The sequence below is a fragment of the Lipophrys pholis genome (assembly GCF_963383615.2).
Source record: "Lipophrys pholis genome assembly, chromosome: 2".
Lineage (NCBI taxonomy): Eukaryota > Metazoa > Chordata > Actinopteri > Blenniiformes > Blenniidae > Lipophrys > Lipophrys pholis.
Window position 1 is genome coordinate 37,291,119 of NC_137636.1, and position 24,030 is coordinate 37,315,148.

At 43.1% G+C, this 24,030-nt stretch overlaps 1 protein-coding gene across 1 annotated transcript; it reads left to right on the forward strand.

Moving 5' to 3' along the window:
* Positions 1–433: 433 nt before the first annotated feature.
* On the forward strand, positions 434–23,762 carry LOC308127690 (sodium/potassium/calcium exchanger 1-like). The gene is made up of 9 exons (XM_080492907.1): positions 434–511; positions 1,053–2,195; positions 8,847–9,029; positions 10,285–10,393; positions 17,534–17,682; positions 19,573–19,818; positions 20,154–20,243; positions 21,216–21,382; positions 22,924–23,762. Exons 2-9 carry the CDS (start codon positions 1,215–1,217, stop codon positions 23,171–23,173), a joined length of 2,175 nt encoding a protein of 724 aa, XP_080349033.1. The 5' UTR covers positions 434–511; positions 1,053–1,214; the 3' UTR covers positions 23,174–23,762.
* Positions 23,763–24,030: the final 268 nt, after the last annotated feature.

A 24,030-nucleotide genomic window follows, 5' to 3' on the forward strand; every position in this document is an offset into this window, starting at 1 on the left:
GCTCTGCATGGGACATTTTTTCGTAGTTTTTTGGGGGATATTTTCGAAACAGTCAGCCCAACATTCAATTGCAAAAATAATCAAAAAGTACTTCACACACAAGTTCTTGTACCTCTCGAGTGAAATGTGTCACTACTTTTTTTCCACTTGGTTAAAATCGCCAGGCGGCTTGTCCCTGACTCCTCCCTCGGTACCTGAACGTCTCGCGCGGCGCTGACTGACTCGGAGGTTTTTTCCTCGTGCACAGCTCGTGAATGAACGTTGGCGTATTGATAACAGCGTTATGTGTGAACGGGAGGGAGAGAGGTGTTCCTCCGGTAAGCCTCTTTAGCAGCATTATGCTGAGCGGCAGGTCATGCCCCGACATGTGCTGCGCCCTTGAAGCTCCGCGAACACCGGAGTCAGCATCTCTGCGTCCGCCGCGCACACGCGCACAGCTGGAGGACGCAAGGCGCGCGCAGAGAGAGAGAGAGAGAGAGAGCAAGAGAGAGAGCGAGCGGCGGAGCAACAGGTAAGACCCGCACCACTTCACGCTTTTTATCACTTTTACAATGATCCTAATCTGAGAATTTACATGTTTTTACGGTGCCGCATTCACTTTCTCCAAAACCAAACCTCAACTGGCTCGTTTCACTCGTAAATTCAATGTTTTTAAAAACATTAAAACCCTTAATTGCCCGAATTTCTTAAAAATGTATTTTTAATTAAATGATTTCCCATCATATACTGCGCGCACATTAAGGCACGCTCCACTGTGCACGCGCTCTTGATATAATAAGTGTTTATAATTAGAAAAGAAAATCTCTTTATTTTCAGCTATTTGCAGGGTTTTCTTGCTTTTGCAGCATGTTTGACGTATTTTCACTGGTCTCCTGTTTTGTGCAAAGCCCAAGCCTGAGTGATTATGTAGCCATAGTAACAGGTGGCTGTCTGCATCCTCCATCACACACAACCACTTCTACTGCAACTATGCACACAGAGGTTGTTCACACACATTTATAATGTTTTGTTTTTTGTCTGGTTAAAATCTGCTTGTATGTTGTGTTTTTCAGGCCTAGCACAGGTTGAAGCTGCCTGCTGTGGAGGATGAAAGCCCCCCTGTGCGCGTGCCTCTTCTCCGTCGGGGGCGTCCTCCTGCCACATCGCAGCGCGGGATCCACCAGGGAATAGCAATGCATCCGACGTAACTTGGAGCCGTTTTGGGAGTTGAGACGATGAACGTGCACTCGCCTCCGAGGAGGAGACTCCGGCGCGGCCGCGTTGTCTTCTTCATCTCGGGTGTGCTGCTGTGTTTCGTCTACACGCTGACTCTGAGGGCCAGGCTGTCGGAGCCGCGAGCCTCCGCCCGGGTGGGCGACACAGCCGGGGGTGATGTCGTGGAGGTCAACGTCCGGGAGGTGACGGCAACCAATGGAACGCAGGAGGAAGAGGTGGCGGTGGAGGAGGAGGTGGAGGGCTCGCTTCAGAGCAACAAACCTCCTCTGGTGATAATCGTCAACCGGACGGATATCGAACAGTGCATCTATGTGGATCCTCAACTTCCCAAACTTCCCCCAACTCCACCTTCTCCTTCTCCGCCCAGCCCAGCTCCGCCCCCGCCGCCGCACAGGAAGGGTGATTACCCAGAGGACCTCTTCTCGGTGGAGCAGCGGCGGCAGGGCTGGGTGGTCCTGCACGTCCTTGGCATGATCTACATGTTCGTGGCTCTGGCCATCGTCTGTGACGAGTTCTTCGTCCCTGCGCTGGAGGTCATCACCATCAAGCTGGAGATTTCCGACGACGTGGCCGGGGCCACCTTCATGGCGGCCGGTGGCTCGGCCCCCGAGCTCTTCACCTCGCTGATCGGCGTCTTCATCTCCCACAGCAACGTGGGCATCGGCACCATCGTGGGCTCGGCAGTCTTCAACATCCTGTTCGTGATCGGCATGTGTGCCATCTTCTCCAGGGAGATGCTGCACCTCACCTGGTGGCCCCTGTTCAGGGACGTGACCTTCTACATCCTGGACCTCATCATGCTCATCGTCTTCTTCCTGGACAACGTGATCCGCTGGTGGGAGAGTGTCATGCTGGTGCTCGGCTACATCAGCTACGTCAGCTTCATGAAGTTCAACAGTCAGATCGAGCAGGTGGTCAAGACGCAGATCAACAAGCACATGAGCATCGTGAAGGTGTGGACGGCAGAGGAGCCCGAGAAGGTCAGTGAACGTCCTGCTGGGACTCAAGCAGTGATGCAGGGAACACGTTAATTAGTAACGCGTTACTCTCATATGACCACTTTTTTCAGTAACAAGTAATATAATGCATTAGCATTTCTAAACCAGTTATCAGATTAAATTTACTTATCCAAGTCACTATTGTAGCGTTACTATTGTAGCGTTGCTATTGTAGCATTACTATTGTAGCGTTACTATTGTAGCATTGCTATTGTAGCGTTGCTCTTGTTGCATTGCTATTGTAGCGTTGCTATTGTAGTGTTACTATTGCAGCGTTGCTGTTGTAGTGTTACTATTGCAGCGTTGCTGTTGTAGTGTTACTATTGTAGCGTTGCTATTGTAGCGTTACTATTGTAGCATTGCTATTGTTGCATTGCTATTGTAGCGTTACTATTGTAGTGTTGCTATTGTAGCGTTACTATTGTAGCGTTACTATTGTAGCGTTGCTATTGTTGCATTGCTATTGTAGCGTTACTATTGTAGCGTTACTATTGTAGTGTTGCTATTGTAGCGTTACTATTGTAGCGGTGCTATTGTAGCGTTACTATTGTAGTGTTACTATTGTAGCATTGCTATTGTAGCGTTACTATTGTAGCGTTACTATTGTAGTGTTACTATTGTAGCGTTGCTGTTGTAGTGTTACTATTGTAGCGTTGCTATTGTTGCATTGCTATTGTAGCGTTACTATTGTAGCGTTACTGTTGTAGTGTTACTATTGTAGCATTGCTATTGTAGCGTTACTATTGTAGCGTTACTATTGTAGTGTTGCTATTGTAGCGTTGCTGTTGTAGTGTTGCTATTGTAGTGTTACTATTGTAGTGTTGCTATTGTAGCGTTGCTGTTGTAGTGTTGCTATTGTAGTGTTACTATTGTAGCGTTACTATTGTAGCGTTACTATTGTAGCGTTACTATTGTAGTGTTACTATTGTAGTGTTGCTATTGTAGCGTTGCTATTGTAGTGTTGCTATTGTAGTGTTACTATTGTAGCGTTACTATTGTAGCGTTACTATTGTAGTGTTACTATTGTAGCGTTGCTGTTGTAGTGTTACTATTGTAGCGTTACTATTGTAGCGTTGCTATTGTTGCATTGCTATTGTAGCATTGCTATTGTAGCGTTGCTATTGTAGTGTTACTATTGTAGCGTTACTATTGTAGCGTTACTATTGTAGCGTTACTATTGGAGTGTTACTATTGTAGCGTCCAGCAGGACGAGATTCTTGTCTGCAAACCCCTATGTTATTAAACAAAACCGGGCGCTGCTTCCTCCAAATGGACACACACACACACACACACACACACACACACACACACACACACACACACACACACACACACACACACACACATACACACACACAGCGCATGCGGCCACTGCATGCTCATCTGCCCCACCCACTTTTCCACTCTCAACCAATCACAGGCCGACTTGCTCTAATCTGTTCAGGTGACACAAAAGAATCAGAACCAATAAACTTCATCACTAAACCTTATCTTTGCAACAAAAAAACCCAGCAGAGATTTTTTGTAATTTTCATAAGTAAAAATATATATTACCAGGAAGCCCCGCCCCTTTCCCCAATCAATCAATCAATTAATAAATCAGTCAATGAAAGACTTTATTTGTCCCTGGGGGCAATTAAAAGGTCACATGGAGCAGGCAGTGCAAATACATAAATAGTTAAATAGTGCTACAACAGACTACAACTACATCACCGGGTAAATAAATACCAGTAATACTACAAATCTGATAATAAAACTGTGGAAAACAAGTAATGCAATAACTTAAAAGCAGTTAGAATTTGTGATGTACAGGTAATGTGGGATGGATCAGCCGTAAAATGTACGGAAATGGTTTCAAAAAATGTAATGATAGTTTTCAAAAAAAATAAAAAATGGTTATGTTACAGCGATGAGTTTAAGTCAACATGTGAAATGTGACATACAGTAACCGTTATAACACATTAAAATCGAATGTGACAAAAAAAGTAAAATAATATGGGTTCAAATGCAATGAAATAAAAAATGTTTTCTAACCATGTATTTATAACAAGTAAAAATGTTATGTTTATGTTAATATATGTAGATTAACTGCTGATGGGAAAGTATAGAATACAGAGAAGCTTTCCAAAGAGTTTTTACATGGCATGTAGATTGTTGAAAAAGTGTAATGTCGCTGATTAAATTAAAAAAAACTTGAACATTCAATGTTAAATCTGTGATGTGAAAGTTGAAAACAGCATCTGAAAAATTGAATGAATAATAATTATCCAACTGGTCTAAAAACAAGCATGCGCGTTAATAACCCCACGCAGGCGGTATCCAGCTGAGACAGATGTTTTGCCGTCCAGTTGTGACTCAGACAGGCTGAAAGAGGGACATTGATTTGTGTTTCTGAGCAGGTGACAGCCTGTATTTGTGAGAAATCCTTTGATGGTAGCGAACAGAAAGGACTCCAGGTGTGGCACACGGTGCCGAACCGATGGAAAATGTCACTCTGAAATACCACCGTACGACACACGTCATCTCATTCACAGTCATTTCAGATGAGCTCGGAGGGACGAGGGGATTAAAAAAAAGCGCCAGTTTCTCTCAGATTGAATGTCTCTCTGACAGACTGCAGCTAAGTGCGTGTAATAAACATGCAGAGCCGTGTTTCCTGCATCACAAGGACCATGAACATGTCCTCCACTTTGCCTGAAGCCTTTCTGCAATCTGCATGTATGAGTGGAAGAAAGCAGAATAATCAGTCTGAATCACCAACATCCGCCAAAACACTGTTGGTGTTCATTATCCAGTGTCCAATGCTTCCCTAAAACATAATTTACTGTCCATTAATCTCTTCTACACCACTTTATCCAACTCAAGATCAAGGTATGAGATGAAGAGAGACAACCACACACACTCAGAATCACAGCTACCGTCAGTACGGTCACAAATTAACCTCAAATGAAGGTTTTATTTTGGCCTGTGGGAGAACACGAGCTCAGAAAGCGTCCAAACCTACAGAAACCATGCATTTTCAGCTTCAAAAAGAACAAAAGAGAATATCTTTATTGTCACTGTCATACGTACAATGAAATTTAAAAGTGTCATCTGATCTGTACATGCACTAAAAACACTATAAAATCCAATAAAAACACAAAAATCCACTAAAAACAATGTAAAATCTACTGTACGTCATACATCAAATCTAATAACATCATAAAATTCACGAAAAACACTATCAAATCTGCATCATACATAAATTACACTGGAAACACAAAAATTCACAAAAAACACTTTAAAAACGTAACTTGCATCTGTCATAAAATCTGCTAAAAACACAATAAAATCTGATGTACATCATACATAAAATATACTAAAAACACTATCAAACCCACTAACAACACTACAAAATCCACTAAAACATTAAAATCTACTAAAAGCCTCAAGAAAAAGTTGGAAAACATAAGCAGACACCCATCACTCACTCTCTCTCTCACTCTCTCACTCACTCTCTCTCTCTCACTCTCTCTCTCACTCTCTCACTCACTCAGTTCAGCGTGTATTCTGTCATTATGTCACTGATCTTTTATGAAACATTTGGCACATCAAATGTGTTTTTGGTGACGAGACAATATTCCCTCTCTGGCTGCTTCATAACGGTTTGGTTCATTTTCCTGATCGGTGGAAGTGTGACAAAGTTTAGGTATCAGACCTGAGGAGTACATAGTGGTTGTAGTATTAGTAGTGGTAGTGATGGTAGTAGTAGTGGTGGTTTTAGTAGTAGTAGTTAGGGCTACTCAATTAATCGAATTTTAATCGTGATTACGATTATGGCTCCAGACGATCTCAGAATTCATATAATGGAGGAAAGGGGATGATGTTGTCGAGCCGATGAACGAGAGTCGGAGGCAGAGTTCAGTGAGGAACTCCAAACTTAATTCTCCTTTCAACCACACTTCTCAGTAGCTCTTTTCTTTTCTCTTTCTCTCCAACATGAGAGCGCATACGTTGTGTAACACTAAATTACTTCCGACCAGAAACCCCGCCTCTCTACAAAATAAAGTTCCCCACCACCCCACAGTAACTGGGTGAATTCTGAACTTAACTGAGCACCACAATGTGGTGTTTTCCTTCTCAGACGGGCAGCACTGTTGCCAACTTGGCGACTTTCTCGCTAAATCTGTCGACTTGTCAGATCCTGTTGGCCATAATGAAAAGCGACTAGCGACAAATCTAGCAACTTTTTCTGGTGTTATTGGCGACTTTCTAGTGTGTTTGGCGATTCTGATGTGAAAACAAATATGGTTCTGCAGTCACTGTGGTCAGCGAGCAGCGGGTCCTGCTGTGAGCCCCTCCCCCGTCCTGCGGTCAGTCTGACTGTCCCTCCCTCCGTCCTGCAGCCAGACCAGAGGACAGCCTCACCACGCTGCGTCCACACTGAGAAGGAACCGCGCAGGACCGCCGCTGCTTTACTGAGCGGCAAGGCAATATAAATATGTAATTAATATTTATTGAAGTAAATCTATCTCTTATTGTATTTTATTTATTTATTGTTTTCAAAGATTGAACGGTTTATTTTTCATTACTCCATTACAAGATATTTTTATATATTTAACAGTAGAGTCTTTTCTAAAACATGTTTAATAAATGCTGTTCCAAATTTAAAGACATAATCGTGTAAATAATCGTGGTTTTCAATATTGCCCCAAATAATCGTGATTAGGATTTTTTCCATAATCGAGCAGCCCTAGTAGTAGTCGTAGTAGTAGTGGTGATGGTAGTAGTAGTGGTGGTTTTAGTAGTAGTAGTCGTAGTAGTAGTGGTGGTGGTTTTAGTAGTAGTAGTCATAGTACTAGTAGTAGTGGTGGTGGTTTTAGTAGTGGTGGTTTTAGTAGTGGTAGTCATAGTAGTGGTGATGGTAGTAGTAGTGGTGGTTTTTGTAGTAGTAGTTGTAGTAGTAGTGGTGGTGATGGTAGTAGTAGTGGTGGTGGTTTTAGTAGTAGTAGTCGTAGTAGTAGTGGTGGTGATTTTAGTAGTGGTAGTCATAGTGGTGGTGATGGTAGTAGTAGTGGTGGTTTTAGTAGTAGTAGTTGTAATAGTAGTGGTGGTGATGGTAGTAGTAGTGGTGGTTTTAGTAGTAGTAGTTGTAATAGTAGTGGTGGTGATGGTAGTAGTAGTGGTGGTTTTAGTAGTAGTAGTCGTAGTAGTAGTGGTGGTGGTTTTAGTAGTGGTGGTTTTAGTAGTGGTAGTCGTAGTAGTAGTAGTAGTGGTGGTGGTTTTAGTAGTCGTAGTAGTAGTAGTGGTGGTGGTTTTAGTAGTGGTAGTAGATCTGCTTTGAGACCGTCAGCATGCATGAAGCATGATGTGGTGATGTCCTGTTACAGACCTTCACAATAAGAGTCATTTTACCCTGTGCTGCTACAGTGTTTCTCTGGAGACTAATGTTACAAAAGCTTCTCAGTCTGTTGGTTTTATGCAGAAAACTCTCCCCCACATTTATACTTTTTTTTTTTTTTAACTTTCATCACAAAACAAATTGCACTGATCATTTCCTTTGTAAAACGTTTTAAAACATTGCAGTGGATTTATTCCAGTTTATTTTTTCCTTCGATGACTAGAGCTAATTTCCTCCTTCGGATGCGTTGCATTTCGAAGTACCACAACATAAAGAGCCACGATGAGGGAACCGTCGGTTCCCTTCACAGTTTGAGATTAGTCACATACGTTTTGCTGAGAGTAAGAAAGTGGAGCGGGAGGTCGCGTTGAATAGATTACCAGATTACCGGAACGTCTCCTCTCAGGTCCGATTGGGACCACCGGTGTCTCCCGCCACTATGCTTTCTCACCCGTCAACTCCAAACAAGCACAAGATTTGAATCCGCTGTTATTTCCACTAATGAACAAACTGGTAATTACTACCTAAATTCCTTGTGATGTTTCTCTAATGGTGCTTTTCTTCAGATGGAAATTAGACTCTTAACTGTTTGGGAAATTCCTACTTCTGAGTTGGGAGTGCCCACAACACACGGGTAATTTTTTCCAGTTCTAACAAAATCTGCAGATGAAATGAGCTTAATCAAAATTTCGACTTTCCCAATCAGAAATTCCCAGTTGGACAGTGTTTACACTTTGTTCTTCTAAGTTTATTCTCATCAGAAGGGCAACATGAAGAAATTCTCTTTTCTTCTACAGTAGGTAAACAAATGTCGCTCGGTTCAATGCTGTCAAATTTGAATGTATTATGGTTCATTTCCCCAATCAGCAGTCCGTAGTTTCCTTTTTCCTCGCCATACATGAACGCACGAGCTGACAATATTGAGTGCTGTTGAAGTTACTTGTTGGGAAAGTCCCACTTCCAAGTGGGAAGGATTATATTCTGATTGGCAGGATAACACAGTCTGACGATGGCGTTTGATGAAGAAAATGTTTAATTAAATGAAACAAAAATTCTCACACAGATACAGTCAAGCTTCCATGTTAAATGATGCGAAATTTGCTTCTTGGAGCTCCTCGGAAATTCCCACTTTCCCAGTAGGAAATTCTGAGTTTAACAAAATACAGATTATTTGTTTTTACGGTCAGAAGTCAGATTGTTCTTTTCCAGTTAATCCATCACGGAAATAATGTTTGCATCGACTGTTGTTATAGGAGAGTGAAGCACCTCCTCCTGCTGCTCCTGCTGCTCCTCCTCCTGCTCCTCCTCCTCCTGCTCCTCCTCCTGCTGCTCCTCCACCAAAACCTGAAGACAAATCCAAGCCAGAGCCGTTGCAGCCTCCTGACACGCCTCAACGCGACAGAGCGTCGGATCCAGAGGACAAATCCAGACTCAGGGTATGAACATGAAGACACACACACACACACACACACACACACACACACACACACACACACATACACACACACACACACACACACACACACACTGGGATTAATAAAGTATTTCTATTCTATTTTATTCTGTAAATTCTCTGTGTGAATCCAGTCAGCTGGAAGACGTTTATCCACGTGGCGTCATCAGATCTCTGCTCACTGGAGCCACACGAGGTCACATGAGGTTCACTGGAGGCCGCTGGTGATCGACCAGGATTATTGAGTTTCCTGAGCAGAGAAAAAAGAACAATGTAAATAGAGGAGGGATTACGATGATTCTTGTTTTCCCGCTTGTCTCAAACCGTCTGTTCAAAATGTGAACTCTGCTGCCTTTGAAAGAGTTCGACTGTTCCTGAGAAGTTAGATCTTGTGTTTGCAGACACATTTGTTTAGTCTCCACAATGTAAAGTTGTGTCGGCTGCATTAAATAATCAATTGAATCTGTGATAAAGTCTGTCATGTCCTTTATTTAAAGTGCGGACGTTCCTGTCTACACATTGTATTCAGTTTGCATCGTCTCCAGGTCCAGACTCCTCTGAAGCTGCACATTGACTTCCACTTTAAGAATCCCGGAGCGCCCTTTAGTCTGCACTGAGCCCTGGAGTCTCTCCATGATGTTCCCGCTTGAACGTTCTCAGGCCGTCAGGTTGTTCCTGTCACATTTCAGTGTTAGGCAGCCGGCTGGAAATGGGCTGTAATGGCGCCACCTGAAGGTTTTCCTCCATTTGAATATTGGATCATAGGAGCTCCATTCTGAATCTGCTGTGTCTGTGTGAGCTGGACTGGCTCCACCCACAAATGCCCATCTTGGGAAGAGGAGGACGTACTTCCTCTCGTGGTGCCATGTGCCAGAGCAGAGCTGCCTAATTGTGGGAGGAGTCAAAGGGAGGACCTACCTTGATTGGGATTGGCTAAACCCCCGATGACACTATATAGGGTTTGATTTCTGATTGGCTGGTTGGAGCAACACACTTTTTAAAACCTGAAACAAGCCAGGGACAGAGAGGACAGACTGTCTTCACTTCTGGGACGTCAGTCCAGGTAAAAAACCAGTAGAAGGTGAAGTTTGCAGAATATGACACCTATATGTGGAGCATGTCAGGATCCAAACGTCGTCAGAGTTAATCCAGATCAGTAGTTTCTGTTTCTGGAGTTTGTCATGTGTCTCCTGAACGTGGACGGCGAGTCTCTGACCTTGTGGTCCTCTGACCTGCAGGTTCGTCCCGTCCTGCAGCGCGGCGGCAGCTCGGCCTCCCTCCACAACACGTCGCTGAGGAGCACCATCTTCCAGCTGATGATCCACACTCTGGACCCTCTGGGAGAAGGTAGAGACTCTGTCTGCTCACAGCATCAACGCAAAGCAGCGTCACACTACAGGTCCAGAAACTGTGAAACATAAAGTACATGATGGAGATACCAGTTCAGCTGGATTCAGGAGTTATAACACAAGTTTCTGTCAAAACTTGTATAAAGTCTGAGAGTTTCTGTTATAAATCTGTACATTTGGAAATGACATACAGTTTGAAATGACAATTTAGCTCCTCCTCCTCTGCTGCTGCAGCAGGACGTTTCAGAAGGTTAGCAAAACATATGGTGTCTGAATATGGTCATTAGCTGCTCTGAATATTTTCTTTACAAAGAAATGTGCTGTTTTAACAGCAAATAAAGAAATGTGCTGTTTTAACAGCAAATAAACGACTATTCAGACCAACCTGAGTGACGATGCACTCATCCAACTATGTGCATGCCACACTGAGATCGAATAATTGAATTATCCTCTACTAATGATCATAATTAGTAGTGGACATGAGAATATCCTGAGCCACCTTTGAATCATAGAAATAAATAAAAAGATCACTTCGCTATTATTAAGCCCACACACACACCTCAGACTCTGCAAAGCCTCCATTTGATCTCCAGTCTCTATCAGACACAATAAACAAAACAACAAACTGCCCCCAGCTGTTGGAAACTAACCAGCCCGGTGCTTCGAAAAGTAGTATAAAAGCATAGAAATCAGAATATTGTGCTTACAGTCCCCACATTTGCAGTAGAATCACCGATAGTTAGTGCAGATCTTTATTAGAAGTTTTGCAGTGAATCCAGCGTTGTTCTGGCCGATGTTATGAAAACTCTCCTCCATGAAGTGCCGGGAGCGACAAACCAAACTTTGGGAAGTCTTGTTGGTCGATTCCCATTAAAACTAGAATGAATCCACCGGGTCGTCACAGTAAAGATCGACTCCACTGCTCGTTGATACAATTAATCACGGTTCATCTGGCGAGTTTTGCTCGTATCGCCATGTTTGTTTACCTGCAGCGGTAGAGAGGTGAAAAAAGCGGAGTGCTCGCGGAGCTGCCTGGTGGTGGGCGGGTCAAAGGGTCTATCTGGACTGGGGTTGGGTAAAACACCCTGGTGACGCTACACAGGCTTTCATTTCTGATTTGCTCGTTGGAGCAACACACTTTAGAAAAAATGAATCAAGCCACAGAAAGAGAGGACAAACTTTCTTCACTTCTGGAGTGTCATTCCAGGTATGGGGACGATTAGTACCGTAGGGAAACCATTAGAAAGTGAATATTGCATGATATGTCCCCTTTAAAGTTTATAAACTAGTTTGAGATATAAAATGCTGAAACAAGCAGGTCTATTCTTTTCACCAGTCGAGGAGTCAATGAACTGCTCAGCGGAGCAGAACATGACTCAGCGCTGTTCCTCCTCTGAGTCAGCGTGGTGTGATCAAAACCACATCGTCCTTCAGCTTGTCCTCCAGCCCTCAGTACCCCCCCACCCCTCCCCCCCTCCCCCCCGCTCTCTCTGATCCTTAATCAGCTTTTCAATACAGGCTAATAAAAGCTGGATAAGATCCATTCTGCTCTGGAGCTCTTCATCAGCGCTGCTGCAGCCACTCTTTCAACTTTAGCCGACTCCTGTTGTTGGTGTTTTCATGCAACATGAGACGAGTCCAGTGACGACGATCTGGACGCCGAGTCGAGTTTTGTGCAGGACGTCATTCCTCAGCCAGTCCTCCGTTCCAACACACTCGACTGCAACAAGTGGTGCGAGGCTTTCTGCAGCGCCTCGGGATTCATTAGGTGGAGGCATTAAGGAGGAGAGGCTAAAGCCTGCAGGGCGGCGGGTCTATAGGACACACACACACACACACACACACACACACACACACACACACACACACACACACACACACACACACACACACTGACAGATCTGAACGTCACAAGCAAGACAAATCATTTCCAGACGTGATGATTCATTTTCAAGTCCTTCGATTTCGGTTCAGCTTTGAAACGAGTTTGTTTTTCATTTCCAGGTTGAATTAGGATCTGATATTTAACATATTACACATCTACCATAATTTGTGGACTATCGAGCACGCCTGACTATAAGCCACGCCCACCAGATTTAAGAAGAAAAAAATAAATGTCGGCGTTATGTGATGCACCTAAACGCATCACCCATGTATCAGGCATGAAGCTCAATAACTCCTCAAAATCCATAAATTAGCCGAGTCATTGTTTAAGCCGCATGGTTCAAAGCATGTGAAAAAAGTAGCGGCTTATAGTCTGGAAATGATGGTATTCATCTATTACCAGCTGGTACAGCGAGCAGGACCAACAGCTTTACACACATTTTCATTCACAACAACAACAACTCAGAACGATCTCACAGAAACATCCAGTCCTTCTGACTGCAGTGATAAATCAGCTGTTTAATTCTGGGATTTGTGTTTTTTGTATTTGTGATCCAGTCAGATGTGCTGGACTCCAGAATGCAACATCTTTGTTTTTTAACACAAAACTGTCAAAAAAGAAACAAACAAAAAAAACTAAACAAAACAACAAATTTAATTCAACTCTGGTGACTAAAGGGTTAAATGGTCTGTGTGGTTTCCCTCCTAGAAGCTGCTCTTAGAGAAAACGTTAAAACTCCCAGTCCGAGGAAAGCCAGGAGAGGTAAGAGCCGGCGGGGCGACGCTGCTCGCATCGTTTCTCACCGCATGCTTGTGTCATTTATTTGTGTTTGGATCTTCAGCTCATCACAGCTCCCATCCTTAGAATATCTGCTGTAAACATCCCGAGGTACCTCAGGGCTCCTTCTGAGGCCCTCTTCAGTTCAGTTTAAGCTGCTGTGTCGCGCCGCATTATGAAATAATGCCGCGTTTCGTATTAATCTCACACATTTTGTAATAAAATTCTTGAAGGCATTTTCCGATAAACTTTGCCACATTTTGTAATAACTAGTTACATATTACAACAGTTATTACAAAAAGGTTAATGATTAAATGCCCTCAGTGGCACTTACCATCTGGTTTCATTTCTAAATGTCTGGTGGAAATACTGATTGTCTTGTACTTTTAAAAACGACCAGCCACAATGGCGGCTGATCCAAACAGTCAAACCTGACGTAGATCCTGTGTTCTACCATCACTGTGTTGGCAGGATGGGAACAAAAGCAAAGAGTGACATAGAATTATAGTTAACCATAAAACTATGTATACGGCTAAAGGACACATTTTATTACATAAATCACCAAATTGTTACATTTTCTTAATAAAAAAAGTGGAACACCCACATTTTGTAAAGGCTGTTGGAATATATAACAAGTTATTACAAAATGCAGCAAAGTTTATTAGAAAATGCGTTCAAGTCTTTTATTACAAAATTGATTCCATTATTACCTGAAGCACCATTATTCCACAACGCGGCGCTACGTGCTGTTAGGATTCCTCAGTTCAGCGTCACTGTTTGTTCTGGTTCTGAATTTCCTGAGTGGAACAATCTGTGATCGAGGAGTGACGTTAGTGGAAGAAACTGTTAACGTCAGGTGTCTTCTGTTCATCTCTGCCAATCAGAGACGTGGTTTAATGGCGAAGTGCGAGGCGAAGTGCCGCTGCAGAGGAAAGGTAAGGCGTCAAAAGTGTGGCTGTGGTTTTGGCGTGGCGGCGTCTGGTTGTCCTCCGTCTGGTTCTGATGGCGATGTGTTGACGGTGGGTGGCTGTGTGTCTGGATCTGGGATGGCGGCATGTTGATCTGTGTCGTCTGGCTTGTTGTGAGACTGTTTATGCTGTTTGTGAAACTTTTAATCAAAATAAGAGCAGTGTTCTTAACAAAGTGTTCAACACAGCCAGCCAGGTTCCTCTAGCGTTTGCTGATAAAATCATGCAACTTTCAGTCTAAATTAGCACCGAGTTACACGTCCTCCTCTACTCCTCTACTAAAAAGTAACAGAGTATTTGCAGAAGTAACTCTTGCAGTAATGGAAGTGATTTTCCTGCGTCAGTCCTGCTTCACTAACAGTACTAACACGGCTCTATATTGAAATAATGTTTCAGAGACACGTGAGCTGAGCCGTTCGCTTTGAGCCGAAGGAAGATGCTCTATGATCACGATTGTATTTGTTCTCACAACAAAGAGAAGCAGCAGGAACAAAAGAGATGAGGTGAAACGTAGAGGCATCGTTTCCACAACGACGTTTCCAGTGAAAGCGCATCGTTTTTGTGTTTTTATTTAAGAAAAGTTTTGCGTTTATGTCAACCGACGGCTCCCAGAATTAGAAGTTTGAACTACCAATGGATGAGGCGCTTAAAACCTGCAGTTCAGTAAAATAGTAACCATTAAGACTCGAAATTGAGACAGGTACTTTGAATTTAAAAAGAATATTTAAATATTTAAATTATCTTCACCACTCGTGTGGGTGTGTCATTTTTTCAATTCTTAGATTAGAATAATCTCCAATATTAAGATGATAGACGAATCCTACTAACGATCCTTAACTTATTCGTCTGTTAATTTTCCTTTTGTTCTGTAAAATAATTGATATTTTCACATTAAAAAAATGAATGAATTTGAAAAGGATTCAGTCTTGTTAGTACAAAGTGTCTTGTGTTCTCGGTCGGTGCAGTGGTTTGTGTTTGTGTTTGGTTTCTGCCGCTGAACCGCCAGCGGGAGGTCATCAGCTCGTATTGTGAGTCAAACACAAACAGCAGGGTCACATAAGCAACCATTGTCTTAATTGCAGCAAAAAACAAAGTAAAACCTCTGAACGACCCGGTGGCGGGAGCGCGACAGGGCAAGTCACTTCGCCACGGCGCCAAAGGTGAGTCGTATGGAAACACCGAGCATTCCTCCATCCAGTCCTCTACAATTCAATTCAACTTTATTCATATAGCACCAAACAAAACAGTCATTTCTAGGAGCTTTTAACAGAGAAAAGAGAAAAACCCAACGAATCCACATGAGCAGCAGATTTATTTGTGACTGTGGAAAGAAAAACTCCTCTAACAGGAAGAAACCTGCAGAACCAGACTGAGAGGTGGAGGTTGGGTGGAGGGGATAGAGGAGAGGAAAGGAGAGGATAGACAGAGAGATAGATTGAGGAGATACAGACCTTGGAAACCCACCCTGGTTCGGGGAGGAGAGGTAGAGAGAGGTAGAGAGAGGTGGGGGGGGGGGGGGGGGGGGTCCTCACTGTAGCTTGAGTAGAACCTTAAAAGTAGAGCCTGTTTCAGCCTCCCTAACTGAAACTGGGATCAGGTTCCACATCAGAGGAACCTGAGAGCTGAAAGCTCTGCCTCCATTCTACTTTAGAAAACCTAGGAACCTCCAGTAAGCAGCACTCTGAGAACCAAGAGTTCTTCTGGGGAGATCTGGGACTAGCAGTTCTTTAAGATCTGATGGAACCTGGTTGTTCAGAGCGTTCTAAGTTAGAAGGAGGATTTTAAATTCTCTTCTAGATTGAACAGGGAGCCAATGAAGCGAGGTTAGTGTTGGAGTGAGCTGATCTCTGGTGCTGGTTCTTGTCACGACTCTGGCTGCAGCATTTTGAATCAGTTGACTTTTTAAGACTTTAGAATACTCACTTCCAATACTCAGTAGTACTGGTAAGACGTGGCGAAATAAAAGGTGAAGCAGGACGAGAGGGAAAACCTTCATGTGTGAATGCAGGCAGGAAGCTCAGTCCACCAGAGAAGAGCAGGGAGGACCCGGCAGAATCCCTTAATCTTCTCATTGTTCTCACAGAGTGTTTTGATAGGAGTCCAGGAGTGATGCCATGAGGTGGCGCCCTCCTCTGTAATTCCTTTAAGTCTGTTCAGCGTAGATTCATATGATTCTATTTGCCCTTTAGTATTCCATGTTTAGAGCTCCGGCTGTTTCCACTGCCTCACAATTCTTCAGGAAGCAGGAATCAGTCCAACTTCACTTCTTCATGTATTTGGTTTTTTGGTTTTGATAATCAGAGATGTTTTTGAGGTTTTCAACGACGTCGTCCTCCACAATCAGTCCGTGTTCCTGCGTCACCGAGGTGCTGGGGGGGGGCAACAGACACAACCAATCAGCCCCCAGGATTAACATGCAGATGGGATGATCAGTGTGTGTGTGTGTGTGTGTGTGTGTGTGTGTGTGTGTGTGTGTGTGTGTGTGTGTGTGTGTGTGTGTGTGTGTGTGTGTGTGTGTGTGTGTGTGTGTGTGTGTGTGTGTGTGTGTGTGTGTGTCCAATCACTCCCTCCACTTCAGCCTGCTCCACATGATGGACACTGATTTGAAGAAGAAGAAAAATCTCATTATTGCCGGTTGTGGTCTCGTGAACCTCCGGGGGCAGAATGTGGACGAATCATTAAAAATGGACGATTCTTCAGATTCTCTGAATCATTTGATGAAACTTGACGCTGTCAGTCTCCAGCGTGTCTCTGGAATCTGAATAGTTTTATTGTGGATATGCTTCTGAACCCCACAGAGCTGCAGGTAGAATCAAAGAGCAAAAAGAAAAAGGAAACACAATAAACTGAGATAAGATGGAACATTCAAAACACTCCTATATTAACTTCTTTGTTATCTTCCTCCTCCTCCTCCACCTCCTCCTCCTCCTCTCCCTCCTCCTCCTCCTCTTCCTCCTCCTCCTCTCCCTCCTCCTCCTCCTCTTCCTCCTCCTCCTCTCCCTCCTCCTCCTCCTCCACCTCCTCCTCCTCCTCTCCCTCCTCCTCCTCCTCTTCCTCCTCCTCCTCTCCCTCCTCCTCCTCCTCCACCTCCTCCTCCTCCTCCTCCTCCGCAGGAAGCTCATCAATCAAAACAGTTGGAGTTGAATAGTGATGACATTTCAGATTTAAACAGATGTATGACACATTAAATTTGCAGTTGATTATTATTTACCAGACGTGTCATAAACATCCTTCTGTCCCAAAAGTAGATCTACTTTCAATATGAGGCTGGAGGTGTTTTTCTTTTTCTGTGCTCTGCCTTCATCTCATTACTCGTGTGGTTGTGTGGTGAAGCTCATGTTTGACCTGTGAAAGATCAACGTCTCCCCACAGAACAAACAAAATACTGGTTTCATCCTGTTTCATCGACGTTTGGATTTGAAACGTCGTCCCAGAAGAAACCAACAACCGTCGTCGAAACCTTTTAACAATTAAAGAATCAAACCGTTTCTCTTGCTCTTCTTTCTAGACGTTGATAACAAACCAAAGTCTGATCAGCCGCCCTCTACTGCCCCCTCCGGGCCAGCGGGGGGCGCTGCGCCCGAGGCGTCCACCTCACAGCCTCCAAAGACTGAAGAGACGAACCAGAAGACGTCCGAGCAGCGGGACGAGTCCGAGGTAAGACAAAATATCACCGAGAGCAGAAATGTTCAATCGGCGACTCTGCAGCTCTTCTGGAGCGGCTCCACCCAACCTCCACCATTAAATAAAGACTTTTCATTTCTGGTTTCTTTCCGTTCCACACGGAGTTTTAAAACAGATTAAACAGTCAGAACAGATGAATTTGCTTAAAAATGCTAAAATAAATAAGGAAAAACTAATTAAAGACAAAAAGATACAGGAAAAACTGTCAAATTAAAGTGATTAAAATTGTTTGTACAACCTTTCTTTTTTCTGGAAAAGAGAAAGAAAAAAAGGGGGAAAGAGAAGGAAAACTAAAAAAGGAAGAAAAATAAACTGGAAAATTATTTTGGAAAAGATGTGAATAAAAAAGAAAAAAGGAACAAATGGAAAAAATTACAATTATAAAAGCAGGAAAATTAAGATTTATTTTTTTTAAATGACGAAAACAGAATAAAGTATTTGCTCGTATTGTTAAAGCTGCTCTAAGAGTTGGAAGAATAGAGGCTGGAAGCAGCGAAGATATCCACACAAATAAGATATATCTAAATAAACCTAGGACACCTCAGTTTCTGTGTGTATAGCCATTGAAGAAGAAGAAGAGGAAGAGGATGAAGAAGAAGCAGAAGAAGAGGATGAAGAAGAAGAAGCAGAAGAGGAAGAAGCAGCAGAAGAAGAAGACGAAGCAGAAGAAGAAGAGGAAGAAGAAGAAGCAGAAGAGGAAGAAGCAGAAGAGGAAGAAGAAGATGAAGAAGAAGAAGCAGCAGAAGAGGAAGAAGAAGCAGAAGAGGAAAAAGCAGCAGAAGAAGAAGACGAAGCAGAAGAAGAAGCAGAAGAAGAAGAAGCAGCAGAAGCAGAAGAAGAAGCAGAAGAAGAAGAAGCAGAAGAGGAAGAAGCAGCAGAAGAAGAAGAAGCAGCAGAAGCAGAAGAAGAAGCAGAAGAAGAAGAAGCAGAAGAGGAAGAAGCAGCAGAAGAAGCAGCAGAAGAAGAAGAAGCAGAAGAAGAAGAAGAGGAAGAAGAAGAAGAAGAAGAAGAGGAAGAAGAAGAAGAAGAAGAAGCAGCAGCTCACACGTTGAGGCTCTAGAACCGAATCAAGTTGTTATTTCAATCCAACTGAGAAGCTCAGAGGCGCTGATCAGGTTCAGGTGTTCAGTAAAGAAATGAAACAGGTTGGATGTTTCTGCTGCTGCAGTCGATGTCCAACCAGAGAGACTCTGACCTTTGGACAAGTGGGACAACAGTTTGAACCAGAGCGGCGGCAGAGGGACTGACAGAGACAGAGAGCAGCTGAATGGAGTCACCTTTCCTTTTCAACCTGCGTTGTGTTGTGTGATTGTAGGAGTTTAACCAGTAGAGGAGTTCTGCTTTACACTGATGCTTTCTGTTGTTATTTACCTTCAGGATGAAACCAGTGAAAATAATGAACAACACAGGGTCTAAAATAGAATTTATAACAAGCAGCACTTTTTAATTCACTAAATTCACATTTGTCTTTACTGCAGTCATACATAGGAATTTATTTGACTCTGCTACTGTACTTCAGAATAAACATTGATTATTTTACATGAAAGTAATACATAAATATAACGTTTAAAATAATAGAAAAAGAATTTAGCTACACAAGACATCAAACTGGAAGAATTTTAATGAAGACAAAAAATATGGTTTTGAGACAAACGTATGAGAAAACGCAAAAAAGTTCTCCTGAAATAAAAAGATAGAGAGAGAGAGAGAGAGAGAGAGAGAGAGAGAGAGAGAGAGAGAGAGATAGAGAGATAGATAGATAGATAGATAGATAGATAGATAGATAGATAGATAGATAGATATTTACCTTCACTTGCATCATAAATACAAATTCAACTGATCTTTCATCATCTGTCTGTCCAGCAGGGGGCGGCGGCGGCAGCATCGGAGGGTTCGGGGGGAAGCAGCGAGGGCGAGAGCAGCGACGAGGAGAGCAGCGACTCCAGCGGGAGTGACGAAGATGAGAACAAGGAGGAAGAGGAGGAGGGGGAGGAGAACGAGCCCTTGTCGTTGGAGTGGCCAGACGCCCGGCGGAAACAGGCCACGTACCTGTTCCTGCTGCCCATCGTGTTCCCGCTGTGGCTCACGCTGCCTGACGTCCGCAACCTGGTTGGTACAACACACCGTCGTCATGACAACCAGCTCCTCCTCTGTCATGTTGTCTCCACTTCACAGGAACAGTTGACCTTGGGCTAAGCCCCGCCCCCTTTAGTTACTGTTGTCTACCCAGCAATTCTTCCACCATTTTATTTTGTTGTTGTCTTAAAAGGCCCAGAAAACAACAAACAGGCCACCGGATGGCTTCTCCACTCAGCCGACAGCGTTCCTCCAGCCCAGGCATCAGTAGTTGAATGCTATTGGTTGGTTTGTGTTTGGGGGCGGGGCTTAGCCAAAGGTCAATTTGACCAACAGTGAGTTTCTCAACTCCTCCGTTTTGTTTCCAGGCGTCCAGGAGATTCTTCGCCGTGACCTTCGTCGGCTCCATCCTGTGGATCGGAGTGTTTTCCTACCTGATGGTGTGGTGGGCTCATCAGGTGTGTGTGTGTGGGGGGGGGGGGGGGTCGTCACAACCAATGATGTAATAACTTTGGCCGTTTAAGCCCGTAATGGAATAACTTAATAATGTAATAAAAGAATTGACACCATTTGGTGTATAAAGACGACGTTGTTCTTCTCACTATCTCCTTTACAAAAACAAAAAAAAGCCTTTTATTCTTTGTATTATTATATTATCATCTACATTTTCTAAAGATATTTTTCAGTGCTACTTAAATATTGTAATTATAAATTAATATTGTAATTATAAATTAATATTGTAATTATTAATGTGAGGATATTTTAATAGTGTTAGTAACATTACAGACTTTACTACATTTCAAAATGTATAAGAAATAATAAAATCATTGTTATTGGAAAGTGTTATTATTATTAACACATTATTTACTTCGTCTAAAATCTGACGTCTGGTTTTTCAATTTTTTCAATGTTTTTTCTGTTTGATTTGTTTCTCTTTTTTTACACGTTCAAAATAAAGATCTATCAATCAGAAAGAAAGATTGGGCATAAAACAAACTGAATTGCATGTAAACATAAAACCGTTTTTCTCTGAGGTTATAAATAAATAGAACAAATAACGAAACACGAAGGAAAAAGCTTCTGAACTTCTGAGACGTTGAACGATGATAAAGTTATTCTGCAGTGAGAAGAATAAATAAACAAACAGTTTAAAAGGTTTAGATCCTGATCTTTGGTTTTATCCACAACATTCTTTAAATATGACTCAACTTTGCTTTGTGTCTTTTATTCTGCATATTCTTCTTTTCTCTTTTATAATCTGTCATAACGTTTTAATGTTTCTGGTTTTCCCACCAAATTAATGAATATCTAAAAAAACTAAAAAAGAAAGTTCTATTTTTCATTATTTTGTGAATCTAAACAAGTGGAAAAATATAATGCTATAATACTAATAATAATAATAGTAATAATAATATGTGTAACGGCTGCAGGTGGGCGAGACGGTGGGCATCTCGGAGGAGATCATGGGTCTGACCATCCTGGCGGCCGGGACGTCCATCCCCGACCTCATCACCAGCGTCATCGTGGCCCGGAAAGGCCTGGGAGACATGGCCGTGTCCAGCTCGGTGGGAAGCAACATCTTCGACATCACTGTGGGGTGAGCGTCCGTCTGTCCAGCCGTCTGTCCAGCCGTCTGTCCAGCCATGTGTCTGTCCAGCCGTCTGTCCAGCTGTGTTTCTGTCCAGCCGTCTGTCCAGCCATGTGTCTGTCCAGCCGTCTGTCCAGCCGTCTGTCCAGCTGTGTTTCTGTCTAGCCTTCTGTCCAGCCATGTGTCTGTCCAGCCGTCTGTCCAGCCGTGTTTCTGTCCAGCCGGCCGGCGGTGACGAGATGACCACAATACACTGTAATGATCAAAATCTACGGCAAAATAAGAAGAAAATCCTTTTCATACACTGTTTTTATTTAATTATTATTTCATCCATTTTTTTTTATCCAATACTATCTGATTGTATTATTAGTTATAATAGATAATATTTTACATATGACCTTTATTTTACCAGAAAATAACCTTGTTGAGATTAAAACAATCTCTTCAAGAGCATCCTGGCCGAGACATTAAGGTTCCAGACGAAGCCGAACTTAAAACACATAAAACACATAAAACACTTAAAACACATAAAACATAGAAGAAAAATACCAATACATTAAGATATGCAAATTCGCCAAAAAAAAGAATATTAATTGAACTTAAGTCCATCATATAAACTGTTTCTATAATAGTCCAACTCCTGGACACATTTATTTATTTAACGAAGAAAAAGGGAAAGAATAAAGAAAATAGAAGAAAAATAACGGATGGAGGAAAAAAGAAAAAGAAAAAAGGGGAAAATCAAAAATTATTTAAAAAAAATAAAAAGGAAAAGAAATAAAGGAAAACAAGCAGAAGAATAAAGGAGAAAAGGGAAACAAAATCAATATAATGAAAAATAAAGAGATTTAAAGAAATTTAAAAAGTCTAGTATGACTAAAACTGCTCCAAACTTTGGGAAATGTTACAAATATCAATGAAATCTCAATGAAATCTGTCTCCATGGTGACGCTTCGTTAAATGATTTAGTTTTATTTACAGCCGTTGTTTCTTCTGATAGTTTACATGTTTCCTGGCTTCAGACAAATTTCGTTTGGTGGAAAATTGTGAAAACCGCTTGACCCCTGACCTCTTGACCTCTTCACCCCTGTCCCCCTGACCTCTTCACCTCGTGACCCCTGACCTCTTGACCTCTTCACCCCTGTCCCCCTGACCTCTTCACCTCGTGACCCCTGACCTCTTGACCTCGTGACCCCTGACCTCTTGACCTCTTGACCCCTGTCCTCTTGACCCCTGTCTCCGTGACCCCTGATCTCTGGACCCCTGTCCTCCTGACCTCTTCACCTCTTGATACGTGTCCTCCTGACCCCTGACCTCTTGACCCCTGTCCTCTTGACCCCTGACCTCTTCACCTCCAGACCCCTGACCTCTTCACCTCCTGACCCCTGACCTCTTCACCTCCTGACCCCTGTCCTCCTGACCTCTTCACCTCTTGACCCCTGACCTCTTCACCTCCTGACCTCTGACCTCTTCACCTCTTGACCCCTGACCTCTTCACCTCCTGACCTCTGACCTCTGACCCAGTGAGTGAAGCAGCTCTGTGCTTTCAGGCTGCCGGTGCCGTGGCTCATATTCACGCTGCTCCACCACGGCGAGCCGGTGGCCGTCAGCTCCAACGGCCTGTTCTGCGCCATCGTGCTGCTCTTCCTCATGCTCCTCTTCGTCATCATCTCCATCGCCGCCTGCCGCTGGAAGATGAGCCGCATGCTGGGCCTCACCATGTTCGTACTGTACTTCCTGTTCCTGGTCCTCAGCGTGATGCTGGAGGATCGAATCCTCACCTGCCCTGTCTCCATCTGACGGAGGTGAGGGGGGCCGGCCACACCCACACCCCTGATCTCCATCCCTTAAAGGGACAGTTCATCGCTACTCTCTCCAGCCACATCAGGACTCAAGATTTTCTGGTTTCTCCGACAAATCTCTCATTCGGCCAGTCCTCCTGAGTTCACGTCATTTAATGTGAAATGAAGAAGAAATTAAAATCAGATTTACAACCGACATGATAATTTAAAGTGATAGATGATAGATATGATGTAATCTCTTCAATAAGGACCACAGTGTGTGAGCGTGTGGTCAGTGATTTCTGTGATATTAGAGTGTTTTTATTCTACATATGATCCATAAATCTCTGTCATTCAACACGACGCGCGGCAAAAACTCAACAGATTACAGACTCTTGAGTCGATTTAATCATTTTCTTGCGGGTCGAAAGTCTTTAATGACACAGACCTTAGAGAATAAAGTCATTTTTAAATGATTCCTTAAAGAAAAAAAATCCAAACTCAGCTGGTTACTGTAGAATAAGTTCTTTCAAAGCCTTTATAAGTAGAAAATACTCCCCAAAGCAAACTGTGTTGAAGACGTGACCAAACCTGTGATTAATAGCAGCAAAAGTAAAAAAAATAAAAATGCAACCATGAGGAATGAATGAAACAGCGTCTCGTCACACGATGAGGTGGAGTCTTGTGCTAGTGGAACATCTGAGAGGAACCCACTGAGCAGCAGTGGTCCAGATGACGTCTCTAAGACGTCATTTCCATACGTCTTCAGGGAGGACAGAATGAAAGTTTTTTTGTACGTCTTTAATGGACGTCCTGTCTGGACGTCGTATAAACGTCCAAACAAGACCTCTGGATGACGTGACGCAATGGAAAAAA